At 41.9% G+C, this 16,823-nt stretch overlaps 2 protein-coding genes across 6 annotated transcripts in view; both read left to right on the top strand.

Moving 5' to 3' along the window:
- Window positions 1-1,743: 1,743 nt before the first annotated feature.
- pgm2 (phosphoglucomutase 2) lies at window positions 1,744-12,190 on the top strand. Its single transcript, XM_040147291.1, has 13 exons — window positions 1,744-1,952; window positions 3,789-3,956; window positions 4,239-4,430; window positions 5,749-5,832; window positions 6,006-6,199; window positions 6,443-6,632; window positions 6,832-6,929; window positions 7,726-7,906; window positions 8,380-8,473; window positions 10,084-10,213; window positions 10,333-10,525; window positions 11,063-11,196; window positions 11,632-12,190. Exons 1-13 carry the CDS (start codon window positions 1,878-1,880, stop codon window positions 11,732-11,734), a joined length of 1,836 nt encoding a protein of 611 aa, XP_040003225.1. The 5' UTR covers window positions 1,744-1,877; the 3' UTR covers window positions 11,735-12,190.
- Window positions 12,191-13,253: 1,063 nt separating this feature from the next.
- The window catches only part of tbc1d1 (TBC1 (tre-2/USP6, BUB2, cdc16) domain family, member 1), a 57,662-nt gene continuing 54,092 nt past the window's right edge, over window positions 13,254-16,823 (top strand). For 4 of the 5 annotated variants that reach the window (XM_040145917.1, XM_040145915.1, XM_040145913.1 and 1 more), the window contains exons 1-2: window positions 13,537-13,620; window positions 14,292-14,943. In XM_040145917.1, the coding sequence (XP_040001851.1) occupies window positions 14,332-14,943 (612 nt within the window). In that variant the 5' untranslated portion in view covers window positions 13,537-13,620; window positions 14,292-14,331. Of the gene's footprint in view, window positions 13,299-13,536; window positions 13,621-14,291; window positions 14,944-16,823 lie in introns of those variants that run through there. The other variant, XM_040145914.1, reaches the window with a different exon arrangement.

The following is a 16,823-nucleotide window of genomic DNA, read 5'->3' as shown; positions in this document are numbered from 1 at the left end:
CCTTTTCCCAGTTTCACCCTGTGGTCAGCGTGAGACTTACAGCCCCTATTCAAACTGAAGCATCAATTTCAGATTTCAAAATTGTTTCAACATTTCAGAATTGTTTCAGTTTCTCTTAATAAGCTCGGAGAAGGACATTTTAGTACAACAACCAAGTTCAGAGTTCATACAGTTAGTTCATTAATAATTTTGTTAGAGAACACGTCATTTCCACTGGGCATTCTCAATTAAACAGAATAACTTACATCACTTAATAGACAAAAAGAGACAGTGAATAAGTTACCTGCATCAACCTACAGTGTTTACAGCAGATTATTTAATAGGTAATGATTAGAATAAGGCTGTTGTAGCCATGGTCATCATATTTTTAAATTTCTTTGTCCACATTGATTTCTGCACATTGAAAATTTGAATTAAAAACAGACTCTACTCTTTGAAGTAGAGTAAGAGAATTTCCTAGTGCCTCCGCTCTGAGCATACAGTCATTTTAAAGTCGTTGCTGCTGTTGGAACCAAAGGATGGTATATTCTTAAAACTGTCCTTTTTTTCATTTAGAAGTGAAGAGATGTCTTTTTTCTTTCTATAACACTCATTAATTTGTAAATTATCTAAATATATGGACATACTGTAAATATGTTTATTACATATAATTGATGCAAATCTGCAGATTTGTCACTTCACCAGTACTTGTGTGATGTGGATAGCATGCATCAATGGCATGCAGCCCTGACAATATTAACTTTTAACCATCCATTATTTAAATTCAGATATTTGTCTTATTTGTTGTGGTTATAACATGGCGAAACTTTAATACCATTTATTGATTTATGATATCATAAATACTGGTTACTCAAAGTTTGTGGGGAAAAAATAAAACTTGAATATGCTCTGTCTGACTTATTAGTTCTCTCATTCAGGAAGAGAAATCAGTTGCTTCAGCTGTGCGCTTCTTCTCAATCTTGTTGCCATTTGGTTACTGGACAACTTTTTAATTTTTCACTGATAATCCACTTTGCAGTCTCTGTTGTATAATTTATTTAGATGACACATTAAAATCATTTGGTTCCAGTCACTAAATGTCTTTCTTTTGAAATAGATATGTATGTTATCTTAGTCTGGGCTGAGGATGTTTGGCACTGCCATCATAATTAAAAATTCAATTAGAGGCAGCTTTCAAAGTAATGCTATAAAACTCCTCAAATTCAGTTATTCGTTCACTGTTCCGCAGCACCGGTGTCATAAATTAGTCTCACTGCTGATAATGTCGTTGCTTTATTAGTGATCACTTTATCTAGAGATAAAGTAAAAGAACAATAGTATCATCAGAATAATTTACCTAATATTTTAAAAAGTAAAATAAATCTTAGGGCAGAGTTATATTATTACATATAATTTATTGATTATCATTACTTAAGTATAATCAAAATTTTATAGTTGGTGGAGGTGCTGTTATCTCCTATACAGTTGTTTTCAAAAGCGTTTGCAGGCTCTGATTTCCGCCAAACGCTGAGTTACAAAGTACTGACTTAGTAGGGTGCCCAAACTTTCTTTCATGCTACAATTACTTGCCCCCCGTTAATTAATCCGCCATTTCCCTCGAGAACACCGAAACCCTCTGCCAGTGGAGACCTTATCACTCAGTAGTTGCCACATTTGCGGCGGCCCCTGAAGGCATCAGATGAGAAACTCGTGACGCACCACGTCGCGCCCCCCTCCCCCGCCACGCCCCGCCCACCCCCCGGACATCCGACCGCCCACGTCCTCTCCTGCATTTTCCGCGTCGCGCCGGGAAAAGGCTTTCAGGGTGACAGTATTCGCCTCGTATGACCATAAGCCAGTGAGCCGGACTGTCTCTGGACGCTGCGCGAAGAAGAGGGATGGAAAACGGTTCGGCCTTAGCCGGCGACACCGAGCTGGACCAGGCTGTCAAGCAGTGGCTGCAGCATGACAGGGTAAGCTGACAGCTAGCGACCTAGCTCAACGCGCTGAGGCAATCCCGTGCTGCAGTTGGGCAGCGAAATTCATCAAATGTTGCCTGGCGCCATGTAAGTTATTCAGTTTTAAGTCGAGCCGTGACTTCGCAGTGTGTAGCGGGGACTCTCTGTAGGAATAATGTACGATTGTCTATAACTCGCGACAACTAGGAAGGATATTCAACTGTAAACAACGGTGGAAAAAAAAAATGACTAACTCACTGAAAATGTAACTGACGTTGCAATATGCACTGCGGGAGTAAAACGATAGGCAGTGGCTGGTCCTCCATAAATGGGTCTTGATCAATGAAACTTTGTTTTACTCTGCGGTAATGCTTTATTTTGCAGGTCTGTAATTTCCTAATATTTCTAAAATCTTGGAAAAGACCGTGTAATCTGGCACTAGTGAAGAGGACAATAGTGTTAAGTTGTCAGTTAATTTCGAGTTCAACTTTGAAGGGGTTTTAGTCAGTTTAGTTGAACATGCAAAAAAATTTGTCTACAGGCAAGTAGACAACAATCCAGCATATACTGAAAATAAAGCTTTTAATACTAAATGAATCTTAACTAGGGTCAAAAGGGAGAAGTTCGTCATGGGAAGTTTCCCTTTTTTTTTGTGCCCTTTTACTCCTAAATCACAAAGATCTTTGTGGGAGCTTCCAAGGAAAATATTTGGAAATAACAGACCTGTAAAATAAAACATGACCTTCTCTGAGTATAGGTTTATGTAATTACCGTGGAGGAAAATCTTATCTGTAAATGCATTACACAAATATAAAAGCTTCACATGCCACGTCTCCTCTCACAACAATGGACTTCCTCCCTACAGGCTGATATACTGATCATTATTAATTTCATTAATTTCAGAAAAGGCTCAGTCACAGGATGATCATTTCAGCAGATACACACGTGTAATCAGACTGACATGCGTCCGCCCCCCTGACCAAAGTACATAACTGCATTAGGGGAGCTCGCTCAGTGGACCATTTTAACAGGAAGCGTCATGTGAACCCACTTACTGTATTTACTGTTGGTAGTTCTTTGGTAAAGTTTTTCCTTTAATTAGAAAATCTACCACAGTTGATAAATAGACATGAATTTTTCTACAAAAAGTAGTTTCTATCTCTTTTGGCGACATTGTTATCTGAATTAAACCTGAAACAAGATAATCAAGTCGAATGACGGAAAATGTTTCATTTAATTTTCTTCATTTTATAAGGACAACGGATTTAAATCAGCATATTTCTAAATGTGCCATTGTTAGCGACCCAGCTAATTTTCAACTGCATTCATTGGCAAACATTCTGATAATTGATTAAGTAAGTAAGTAAGTAAGTACAACACCTAAAGATTAAATAATTCTGTTTTTTTTTTTAAATGTGCGTAGTTTCTATTTATCTTTGTCTCCTCTAATAGTAAACTGAATATTTCGGGGTTTTGGACTGTTGGTCAGACAAAACAAGACATTTGAATATGTCGGCTCGAGCTTTGGGGAGTAGCGATTAGCAGCTTTTACAATTCTCTGATGTGTTACTGACCAAAGAAGTCACCAGTATAATAATTGGCAGAGTAATCAGTAATGAAAATAATAATCACACTTAATTTTTTGTGCACAAACATAATAAGAGCCAAAAAACCGGCCACCTGTCAGCACTAAGAAGTTAAATAAAAAGTTAGACTAACACTGGCTTTTTAGAATTTACACTAGAAATTATTGTGACTTTGCTAACCTGATCTCTAGCTGTAAGCTGTACGTTAGTTTTTAATAAATGTAGATAATAATGTGGGATTAATTCCTTTGTTTTTCTTCCACAGAACCTGAAAACAATGTCAATGGTGCAGGACCTGGTGAAGGAGGGAGCAGTGGAGGCTCTAAAGAAATATTTTTCCTCCAGGATGGAGTTTGGCACAGCAGGTCTGAGAGCAGCCATGGGCCCCGGTATATCCTGTATGAATGACCTCACTATCATCCAGACCACACAGGTTGGTAAACAGATAAACTCCTTTGTTTCCACTCATTGAGCATCTAGTCACGTGGAAAGTCTGACATATGCATTGTAGATTGTAGTTCTCTGCTGTTTAAATCCGTTGAGACTGCGTAGCTCACATGTCACCATCTTTTTACCCATCATTGTAGGATCTCAGTGCGGCTGCTTTTCTCACCAGCTTCCTGTTGCTTCTGTTAAACGTCCTCCCCTGCAGGTTAAACACTTCCTCTTATCCAAATTTTCTCTTAATTTCCTCAAACGTTTTCTTCCCTGACAGGGTTTCTGTCACTACTTGGAGGAGAGTTTTGGGAACCTAAAGGAGCGCGGGGTGGTGATAGGTTACGACGCGCGGGCCCACCCTCCCAGCGGGGGCAGCAGCAAGCATTTTGCCAGCCTGGCTGCAGCTGTTTTCATCAGCCGAGGGGTTCCTGTCCACCTCTTCTCTGACATCACCCCTACACCGTTTGTGGTAATCTCTTGTACTTCTATTATTTTCCTCATATGGGTTTTTTTTTTTTTTTTGGTCATTGCATTGCACAGACAGAGATGATGAAACAGCGTAAAACAGAAGTATCATTTTACTGCTGATGTGTACATCTGTAGCATGCTTTGAATCATTTTTGTATGGTAAGTAAATTCAAGAAACCAGATTCCTTTGTCGGATCAGTTTGTCTGGTCTCATGTTTGTTAGGCGGGGCAGGTGACAGTGGGACAGAGACTACAGGGCACATTCCATTCAAAAAGCTCACTTCGCCTTTGTACTTTACATGTTGCATAATGTGCATATGATTCACCGGGCTATACCCAGGTTAAGACCTGTGAAGGTCCAATTGTTAGACTTTATGTGTATACCTCACACACATACTGTATAGTCAAGCATAAAACCTTACAGACATTCTCACTGCAGCCCATAGATTGAACCTTGACAGCAGGTTGCTTAACAGTACAGTCATTCTTCCCGTCTTCCCTCTGCAACGTGACCGTGATAACACAACGTTTGTAGGTATGAATCCTTACAGCAATTTATTTTCTGGTCATTTTAAACGCAGAATGGCCCACGGGCCAACAGCCATGAACTAGGAACAATCCAATCAGAGGCCAGTCAGGTTTGCTGTTGGCCTCTTTCATCATTCTCACAGTATATTACTCATTCAGTTTGTGTAATTTTAGGTACAGTCAGTAAGGCTCCCTATTTTGGTCTTTTCTTACGGACAAATACACAGTATTTAATTGGTCAAGATAAGATCAACGTATTTTTCACCTGGACTTTATGTCCCCGTATACACACACACACACACACACACACACACACTGAAGTAATTAATATCTGCTCACAGACTGAGGTGATCTACGCACACAGAGATTTTTTTCTACGACCGCCACTTGGTTACTAGTAATTACCTCCAACCATATACAGTTTCGTGATTGTCAGTTAACATTTCCTTGTTTTTCCTCTCTCATTGTGTGCTTAAAATATATATTATATACATTCACTGGCCACCTTATTACCCCTCATGTATGTAATTGAGTTGTACAAAATGTTAGAAACACCTTCGAATATGATGCACTCCAGTACAACGCCACTTTTAACTAAATCCTCAGTATAAATATCAACTTTCTGACAATGTTAACAAAAAATGCATTCATGGAAGAATTTCCCTAGCAGAGCTGTTGTATTGCATCACATTGTGCAGGCGTACTTAATGAAGTGGCCAGTGAGTGATTGATTCTAGTACGATCTTTGAGCGAATTGGAAAATGAGTATGTTCCTCTCCTTCTCCCTGCAGCCTTTCACAGTTTCCCAGCTGGGTCTGTGTGCTGGTATCATGGTGACTGCCTCTCACAACCCCAAACAGGACAATGGTTACAAGGTAACGCTTCGCTTAGTTACCATTTGTCGCTGTGTTTTTGATAAGCGTTGTTTCTGGCTCTGGCCCTGATTAAAATTTGAAGGTTGCTGATAGCGTTATAGGATTCATTAGGTCTTGTTCAGTGTTGCATCTGCTGTTCATATCCGTCTTTTGCTGCTCTGTCTCGGTTTCAGGTGTACTGGGAGAACGGCGCCCAGATTGTGTCTCCTCATGACCAAGGAATCTCCAAGGCCATAGAGGAGAACCTGGAGCCTTGGCCTGAGTCCTGGGACGCAGAGGAGGCCCTGAAGAGCCCCTTGCTTAAAGACCCCTACCAGGACATCCATACACATTACTTCAAAGCCATCCAGAGACACTGTCACCACAGGTGCTCGCACAGATAAAACCCTCTATTAGCAGCTTACATCATTTAAGACACCTGGGGGCATAGAAAGACATCCTGTAGAACTATATAATCTGCTATGTTCACCAGCTGATTCTGACTAACATGTTTCACGCCTTAACAAAGTGACTTTAGGTCATACCAGGGCATACGACACTACAGAGCTGAAATGTAGAACTGTGTTAGAGAAGAACCCACAGGCTTTGACCTCAGCTTCTGTCTCTACAGGGACATAAACAAGAGTTCGGAGGTGAAAATTGTGCATACATCTGTGCACGGTGTTGGCCATGCGTTCGTCCAGTCAGCTTTCAAGGCTTTTGACCTTCACCCTCCATACGCTGTAGAAGAACAGAAAGATCCAGACCCCGAATTCCCCACCGTCAAATATCCCAATCCTGAGGAGGGAGAGGGAGTCCTGGTATGCACCGAACATTCACACAATGATGCCAGCACTCATTGCATGCAGTCATATGTATAGTAAATGCTGTGTTTTGGTTGAAGTTGTATTTTGTGTGTGTGTGTGTGTGTGTGTGTGTGTGTGTGTGTGTGTGTGTGTGTGTGTGTGTGTGTGTGTGTGTGTGTGTGTGTGTGTGTGTGTGTGTGTGTGTGTTTTGCAGACATTGTCATTTGCACTGGCAGAGAGGGAGGGGGCCACTGTGGTTTTGGCGAACGATCCTGATGCTGATCGACTGGCCATTGCTGAGAAGCAGGGGAGGTGTGTGTTTGCGTGCATTTGATATTGCATTCATTGTATTATACTAATTACACCCACGAACACTTTAACATTGTTGAATTGGCCAGCCACATAAGCCACTGGGCTAGAATTTCACACGTCTCTGCAGAAGAGTTCTTTATGCCTCAAATGAATCAGCGGCTGCTCTGATTGGGCAGATTTAAGGAGACTGAATCAAGGCTGTACCTAGTAAAGAGCCAGTTAGAAATGCTAAGGTCATGAGTCAGGGAAACCTGAGTCAGGGAAACCAGTCCTTTTTAAGAATTTTTTTAACTAGCCACCAAAAAAAGCCTGTGAAATATTTTGAATAATTATTTTAACATTTAATTATTCTTTTAATAATACAGTTATATACTCTGCAAGTTTTGCAAGTTTCTGCTGAAATGCAGTTTTAAAGCCTTCTCCACACTGCCGAGAATATGCAATAATTTTAGTGAAGAAAATACTAAATCCTCTTTTTCATTGAAATCAGATTTTATTTATTTTTGCCAGAAACAGCAAAACTTCAAATATGTTAAGCCCACAAAATATAAGAATCATCTTTAAAAGCCCATCATGTGTAATTTTGAGTAATTGTAGATTGTGAATTCCTTCTCGATTGATTAAAAAAAACCCTCAAATCTCTGGGAACCACGTCAAGGACATGACCTCAGTGTCCACAAAAGAGGCTCCAGCCCTGAATAAAACACATCATTATATTGTGCCAGTGGAAATGAGGTCATGTTTGTTTGCATTTCCATAACCTCTGCCTGTCTCTGTATGTCTCTCCCCGTGTCAGTGGACAGTGGCGAGTGTTCAGTGGTAATGAGTTGGGAGCGTTGCTTGGTTGGTGGATGTTCCGCTGCTGGAAACAGCAAAACTCTGACGCCGCTGCGGTGAAAAACCTCTACATGCTGTCGAGCACCGTCTCATCCAAGATACTGCGTGCCATCGCTCTGAAGGAGGGCTTCCACTTTGAGGTAACGCAATCAAATTCAAGACTGTAATTTTATACAAATGTTAACTCCTCGGAGGAGCAAACCACAAATCATGCTTAATGGGCAACATTCAAACTTAAATACACAGTGTTATCTGCATAAATAAGGCTCATTGTGCTTGGTTTTTAATGACTTTCAACAATAAAAAAAAAAACCCTTGATTTTTCTTTTTCTTTTTTTTTAATTGTTTTTTTGTTTTTGTTTGTGTTCAAAAAAGCAGATCTAAACTGATCTGATCAGAAATGATTTTCTCCTGGATTTTATGTCGCCATGCAGCTCATGAAATGGTTCCAGTAAGAGTATTTTAAGATAAAATGGGAAGAAAGTGTGTCTAATGGATATTAATATTACTGTTAAATGCACTCTATGATAGGAAGGCTTCACCATTGCAAATGCTGCTGTGGTGAACATTTCAAAACCACACTTTACGCTTACTGTCACCACTGTTTGGACAGGAAACGTTAACAGGGTTCAAGTGGATGGGGAACAGAGCGAGAGAACTTTTGGACCAGGGCAAGACTGTTCTCTTTGCCTTTGAGGAGGCCATAGGTATGCACACAAGCATAGATACGAAAACACAAATGAATGTTGTCCGGTGGCGTAATTACAGAGCTACAGTCCTAATTGTTTCTCTGTGGTATCGCATTATAAACGTTTGTGCACGTGATGATCTCCGTGATGTCACGAGCTGAGGTAATTTGATCTGCCTAAAAGTACTGATGTGAATTAAATTTATCCGGGATCAGCCGACGGCCAAACACAACTAACTATTTCAGTGTTAACCAATTCCTTTCTGCCAGCTCCCAAGATCTAAACTGGGGTGAGGGCTGCTGAGAAACCTTGTTTAATGATAGACAGCAGGCTGAGAGTGTGCATGGAAGTAAATCTGGGCCACGTAGAACTACCCACCTGTATTGAAGTCACAGCATATTTTATTATCTTGGTATATATTCATATTTCAATGAAATAAAAGGAAAATCTTAGCATGAAAAAAATATGTATAAAAATAATTTTAAAATGTTTTCACTATTAAACACTTTTCATTTAAACTTTTTTTTTTTTTTTAATTAAAATACACAGAATGGTAAAGTTTCTTTAGAACTCTAAATATGCAGTTTCCTCTCTTATCTCTTTAAATCTCTGCCAACAAAAGATGTTTTGTCCTCGCTCTATCATGCCAAATGTGTGTTTAGTGGCAGCCTGCTGTGTGACAGCGTGGTGTGTAAGATGGGAACCCTCTTGAGGTTGTAGTGATGATGACAATAATCCACACTTAAACTGAACTTTTTAGCTATAAAATACAGTTAATATTGCCTATTTTTCCTATAGTAATATGAACTATTCTATCAGTACATCACATTACACTTGACACCCCACCTATACCTGGGCATAGGGGGTAGCTCGCATCACACCCAGTAGTTCACAGCCTTAATCACAAAATCCAATGAGATAATTAAGATGTTTGGTCCTTCGGGGATTAATCAACTAATTCTGCACTTCAGACACTCCAATTAAGTTAAAACAGTAGCTTTACCTGTATAGAAAGAATCACAGCAGGAGTCACATGTCCTCCTGGTGTAACTAGTATAACCAGCATGACGTTTAGAATAACAGTTTCTCCTGTTTGGGCCCCAATGGGTCACCTCCAAAACGCAGTTTCCTTTGTAGCCTAGTTCAGCAGACTGAAGCATGTAGCAGCCAAAATCTACTAAAGTGTATTTACACTGGTTTCATAACCTTGTTTTACAGTCTTGGTTACTTGTTAAAGGAAAACTTCGATCATTAAAATCAGTGAAAGCATGGAAACGTCAGACTTGTTGAGGACCTTGGTCTCAGTTATTCGTAGTTTTTGAGCCATGCCCACAGTCAAACACCATGCAGTGGGTTAAAGATCGTTTAGGGTTAACGTGACAGAAGCTTACTCACTCTCTCTTTCACTCACGCACACACGCACACACACACACACACACACACAGCATCACATAGTTTAGAGCATTCCCACATAACATGATTATGATGCTGTAATTGGAATCACTTGTCTTTGCACGCACTGTTAGTAAAAGAAGCAAGTGACTACAGCAGTGCGAAGTTTCCGCATACCAGGGATGAACTGAAAGTGGGTGTGTGTGTGTGTGTTTGTGTGTTTCTGTATGATGCAGGGTATATGTGTAGTCCCTCGGTGTTGGACAAGGACGGGGTGAGTGCTGCAGCCATAGCAGGAGAGATGATTTCCTTTCTGGCCACTAAAAACACCAGCCTTTCTCAACAGCTCACTACTGTCTATGAAGAGTAAGACACACACCTATGCAGGTTACACTCATCTGACTTTGATTTCTGTTACTAAGACATGTACTATAGATTGAAACTGCAAACCTTCAACTCACTTTAATCTCTCTACTCATGGTCAGGTATGGCTACCACATCAGTAAGAACTCCTACTTCATCTGCCATGACCAGAGTGTGATCCGCAGCTTGTTTGAGCGCCTGCGCAACCACGGTGGCCAGAAGGACTCATATCCCACCAAATGCGGTCCCTTCTCCATCTCTGCTGTGCGAGACCTGACCACTGGCTACGACAGCAACCAACCTGATAAGAAGGCTGTAAGGGCACAGACTCACACATGGACATCCTCCCAGAGCACTGCCATTTGCTAGGTTTTTCTTTGCCCGTACAAGCAGTTATATTAATCATTTGTTATGTACAGCAAGAACATTACTCTATGTTGTCTGCCATTAGGGTTTTTTGGGGCGTTCTCCGCCTTTGTTAGACAGTTGAGATAGAAAAAGGCCAACAATAACCTATTTATACCATAACTGTGAAACTGACAAACTGGAAGAAATTGATTGTGTGTGCAGAAATTATATATGAATGAAAATACCAGCGGGATTGTTTTAAGGATTGTGAAGTGCTCTGAGACGATATGGAGAAATTCCGTAGAACTGATATTCACTAACCCACATTTCCAGGTTCAACATTTAAACCTTTTTGTTCAGATGAGAGTTATTGCTGCAGTAGTGGCCACCTCTTTGCTGCCTCGAATGCATGTATGTTAAATTTTGTTTTCCTCCAAATAAAAGTTACTCTTCCATCTTGTTTGACCATCTGTCCGTCTGTCACTCCCTCCTCTCATCTCGCAGGTTCTTCCCACCTCCAGTTCCAGTCAGATGATCACCTTTACCTTCTCCAACGGGGGTGTGGCCACCATGAGGACCAGTGGCACTGAGCCAAAAATCAAATATTACACTGAACTTTGTGCTGCTCCTGGTAACAGGTAGGTCACTGTTGAGACAGGTTCCATAAGTGACAAATGTCTGTAAGGCTTCTTCATCAATTAATCTGTCAATTATTTTCTTGATCAGTCATTTATACTATAAAAATCACAATGTCCCAAAGCCCAAGTGGACAGCTTTATGTGTCGTTTTGGTCGACCAACAGTCCAAAATCCAAAAATATTCAAAATACATTGAAACAGAGAAAAGTAACATTCTCACACTGGAGAAGTTGGAACAATAAATTGCGACATTTTTCCTCAAAGAATCAATTAAACAAATAATAGTTTTTCAAACTAGTTGTCCATAAGTTTTCTGTTGGTCAACTAATTGTCTCAGCTCAAAATGTCTGTAAATAGAAGCCCTAGTTATTTCACCACAGTTACTTCATTATATCATTTTGTATTTTTCCTCCACTCTCTCCGGGTCTCTAACAGTGATGTGGCGCACCTGAAGAAGGAACTGGACGACTTGGTCGATGCCATCGTTGAAAACTTCTTCGAGCCACAGAAGAATAAGTTGCAGCCCAAGCCAGAGTAGCACTGATTAGACGAACAGTCACAAACAAGACTTGTTGTCACCAATATCTCTGACCAGCATTTCACAAAATGTCTTAATTACTCCAGAAGGGATTCATGATTTAATATGGCTTCATTTTGCTTTATAACTACGTCAATGACCACAGTGTTTTTTGCTAGTTTGACCAGTACCATAACATACTGTTGCCTGCTGATGAATCTGTCGTTATTTTCATGATCTGCAAGGGTTACTGATAGCCTCTAACCTCCCCTTTGAGTTTATATAGCCAGCCATCTGTGTTTGGGGGTGCAGTTATAGGTCCAGTGCCAGTTTAACATCCAGCAGTCATCATGCATCACAGCTACATGATCTGGATTCAGTTTATCACCGTGCTGGAGCTCTTAAATAACAGCTGGAAAATGTTCAGCCGTTCCTGCTTCCTGCTTTTGTGTGAAATACACAGATTGCTGTATTGTATATTCACTTGTGTTTAACATTATGCATTCCACACTTTGCTTCAGCATCGACTGCAAGCCTGCTAACATAGAGTTACTGAATATTGTAAGTGAGAATTACTGATACTGTAACTTTAACTTTAACTTTAATGGATGTTAAACTTTGAATGTGTATCGTTTTGTTACAACACTGAAAGTGACGGTAGAATATTTTTAAAGTTTTAAATCAAGGCCAAATGTGAAAACCCTGACAATGCAGAGTTGCCCGTCGGTAAAATTACCGAGCCTAAAAGCTTTGAGCACCACCAAGTGGAGATATTGTACAAGACTTTTGTCAAACGCACCCACCCTCATTACTTGATAGGAGCAGTTGTTTCAACTCAAAGCAACTATAGACAACCTTTTACTCCCCAGTATTTAAATGATTCTTGACTGTCTTCTCCTCTAGTGTGGAATCAGCTCACCTTTCCTCATGTGCCTGTATTCTCAAATACTGTGCTGAAAAGACGGTTTCAGTCAATAAAAGACAGTTTCTAACACTGCATATGGACATAAGTGTAGCGGGGGGAGGGACACACACACACACACACACTTTGGTCTTTCTTTAGTTGTGAGGACACTGGCATAATGCATCCCCTAACCCCTTACCCCAACTCACACCTTAACTTAGTTCTACCCTTAACCCTAAAACCGAGTCCTAAGCCTCAGCATCCCCTTGAAGTTGTAAGGACCGGCCAAGATGTCCTCACAACGATGGTTTCGCACAAAATTTGCCCACACGATCATACAAAGATGCACCGGCACTCACAAGGACACACACACTTTCAAATACACATACAAGGTGCGGACCCGTCGCCCCTGCAGCTCACGCGTGCAGCACGCACTTGTCATGCCCCATCTGAGTGTAGAGAGGAGAGCAGGGAGGCTCGGTCGGCGTCGTCTTCTATATTTAACTCAAACTGGAGATAGCTGGGGCTCTGTGGGGCTCTGTCTCTGTCTCTGTCGCTTTCTGTGTGTGTGTGTGTGTGTGTGGGTAGTGGATGGGTGTGTAGCTGCTCTTACATACACTTCAACCTCCCGTGGTTACACTTCTACCGCCTCACGCAGCCGGCTGGGCGAACTGTGAGCAGGTAAGAGGGGCCATGTCCACATAAGAGGAAGATGAAATGGGGTCAGACTGACTGAATTATTTGCTGTGCACTTTGGGGGCAGCGCACATTGAACGCGCTCGCTTTGCCGTTAGCGCGACCTCGTGCGTAAAAAGACTGGCTCCGTGCGTAAAATGTCACTAACCGGTAAAATTGGGCATGTGGGGCTGCGCTCCTCGGAAATGAAATCTAGTTTTCACTTCCGTATGCTGTTCTGGTGCAGAGGACCGACCGACGTTGCATGCCGCACTGTCCTACCTGACTTAAATTGAGGATTTATTTACATTGCGAGGTCAGACGTGAGGTACGTAAGCGGCCCTTTTTGCTTTTATTATTCAGAAGTAACCCCTCGTGATCATTTTTGCTTCTTTAGAGGTTAAGATGGTACTGGCTGTGAACCTCTTCATCTCGACCCGCTATTCCTGTTTTGGCGTTATCTCACGTACCTTTCCCCGCTGATTTCGCAGGCAGATCTTAGCGCCGCACCTCTACCTATCAGTGATTGTAATGTGAGCTACGTTGGTTGATTATGCAGGGCAGGGGAGGTCAGCTGGACTTCCATCTCTCTCCTCTCTGACACACACCAGGGGCCAAATCTGAGCCTCAGAGTGTACATGTCAAATGTCATACGTTTGTTTTTTTGTGTCCTTGAGACTAAAAGGTCAGTAGTCAACTCGTGTTTCTGGCTGACTAAACAACACCAGGTGGTGTTTTTTTGGTAGTACCCTCTAAATGACCCTCTGACTATCATAGGCTAAGACTCGGCTGATTCACGTGTCTTGGGAACACTGTTCTGCTTCTACACAGATGACAAAGGGAGCACACATCCAGCAACAACATTAATTCTTAATTTTCAAAGCAAACGTTTGCTTAGAATATTTGCGTCTGTTACTTTAATAAACAGAATCCGTATGTGCTTGTGGCTGTTACCTATTGCTTTTTCAAAGTCTCTGTCCTCTAACTGATGTTTTGCAGGTAAAGAGGGGGCAGACAGCTGCCTCTGGCCACACCAACCATGGAAGGTCTCTACTTTGAAGTGAAGCCCAGAAGGCCAGCGAGCTCTGAGAAACCCCGCCCTAGTCTAACTTCTAACCGCCGGTCATGTCCGTCATTTTCACAACTCACCTCTTCCACACACAGTCCTCAGAAACTCACCTGTGCTAGGGAGAGGACTGCGACACGGGGGGGACAGGTGGAGGAAGAGGGAGAGGAGGAGGAGGAGGAGGTACGATACAAAGTGACATTGATTGGTTCTCTGCCAGTCCACCACCTCACCACCATGGCCATGCTGCCCTGGGTGGTGGCTGAGATCAGCAGGTCTCGGCCTGCAGAGAAGGAGCCGGGCGCGGGGATGCGGTCAGCAGGGCCTGGAGTTGGACAGTCGGACCCTCCTACCTCGCACCAGATGGTTTTTCTATATGTGTCAGCATCATGGGTGCGATGTGTGTCCATTCTGGGAGAGGGAGTTGTCTGGGACCCTCTAACACACACAGTGCTGTTTGAGTGTCGTCCTCACTGGGTGACTAAACTGATTCACAACAGCCAGGAGCCCAGCAGCTTTGGCTGCCTGGTCAGAGAGACACCGAACTGTGCCTGCTATGTCTTCCAGTGCCAGGACAGCACCAAGGTAGGTGTGTATGGATGTGTGCATAAATTAGATGACACAAGAATAAAGAGTAGTGCCTCGGGTTGTAGACGTGATATACTTATAATATGAGGGAGTAAATATCTTCTGAAGCGACTGTATCACAATTGAAATCACAGCCACATAGGTGAATCATATTATAAGCAAGAGGGAATCTCAAGGCATTGGTCAAATCTGAGCTCAGACGATGCCCCAGTAGACGGGACAACTGAGGTCAGATCTGTAGAGTTGAGGTTTTTTTTTAAGAAGAAAAAGATCTAGATATAACCATGTGCTCCAGACCTGATCATCGCTTCAGAAATAAATCTTGATAACTAACCCCAGACTGACACCAGGCAACGCAAAGAGAGCAACTCGTCTGCACCCCAATGTCGGACGCACTGCACAAATTAATGCAAAATAATTTCATACGTCAAGGGAAACTCACCAAACATAAATGTATCTCAGTTTAGAAAGGTTCATAGAGACGTGGCATGTCAGATTATAGCGCAGACCGTAAGAAAGTAAAGATTAGAGTGACATGAGAAACACGACTCAACTGGCAACAATCTCCTATTTATATTTAACGTCAAAAAAGCTGTCTGAGCCTTCAGTGTGATTGCGTCAGTATTTATTATGACATCCCTCTGAGAGAGAAAGGATCTGGCTTTGGCACTGTTGTAGCCTACGCGCGCTGTGCTTTAACTCCATTCAGTACCACAAGTAAACAGCACAATACATAAAATCCACAAACAATACATTGGCAAAGTCTGCTGACCCACACACCCTGCGCTGACCTCTAATCCTTTCAACTCTCCTCCACATGGCGTGCTTTGCCAGCAGCCTCTGTGTGCACTGTAAAGCTGCAGCTGGTGTCAGAGTCAGGCCAGAGACATTTGATAGCATCTTCCCTGCATGCCATGCCCAACATGCCAGAGACTTAACAGAGACGGCCAGACCAGGGAGATGGAGACAATGGAGGATATGAAAGGAGAGACTAAATGAATCAAAGATGGCTGAATACTTTATATCAGCATGACCTTGATCTGTGAGTTCCTTTTTTCTCCTTCTCTGAACCACGTGCATACACACATGCCTGGGCTCACATCACAAATACCTGCATAGGTGTCAAATATATCAGCATCTGACAGGAACTAAATGATGTACTGTAAATATCACTGTGTGTGTGTGTGTGTGTGTGTGTGTATGCTGTATTTATCACTACATCTACTTTTTGTGGTGTAGCTGCACACATGCAGATCAACTGTACGCAGGCCGTTCACATGTTTTGATGTGTGTATAGGTATTTGTTCTGTTTGTGTGGGTGTGTTATGTTTATCAAGAGTAAATGAGTTCTCTTTACATCTGCCAAGCAGGATGTAGAACCATGTAACCATGGAGACCATTTCCTGTGGACCAGCGCCTGTTGTGATGTGTTTATGGTGGAGTTTGTGTGTGTGATAGTGTGTGTGAGAGTGTGTTGGTTGTTCTCTCTCTTTTCAGCCGCAGCAAAAATGTGATAGTGATGTCAAGCTAACCACCTGTTGCTCTGGCTCCATCACAGCGGGCTTAGACACACACACACACACACACAAACATACGCACACACAAATACACACACACACACACACACAATTACATGCAAGCTGATTTTGAATTCAATTCTGGGGCACTGCTGTGGGGCTTTGAATACTTAGTCATAGTCTTATTAAAACTGCTTTCACTTAACTTGATTAGATATTGTTAGCTATCAGTAAGTTCTTCTTATTTAATCTAGTAAATGTGCATAAACTATGCAAACTAAAAGTGAAATGAGGTTTCACCCTGGCCCTCACAACCAAAACAACCACACACACATTCAGATCTATACACGTTTTCTACAG

Source organism: Xiphias gladius, chromosome 15 (genome assembly GCF_016859285.1).
Source record: "Xiphias gladius isolate SHS-SW01 ecotype Sanya breed wild chromosome 15, ASM1685928v1, whole genome shotgun sequence".
NCBI lineage: Eukaryota > Metazoa > Chordata > Actinopteri > Istiophoriformes > Xiphiidae > Xiphias > Xiphias gladius.
The sequence above is the reverse complement of the archived record's forward strand: the minus strand, read 5'-3'. Positions and strand labels throughout refer to the sequence as shown.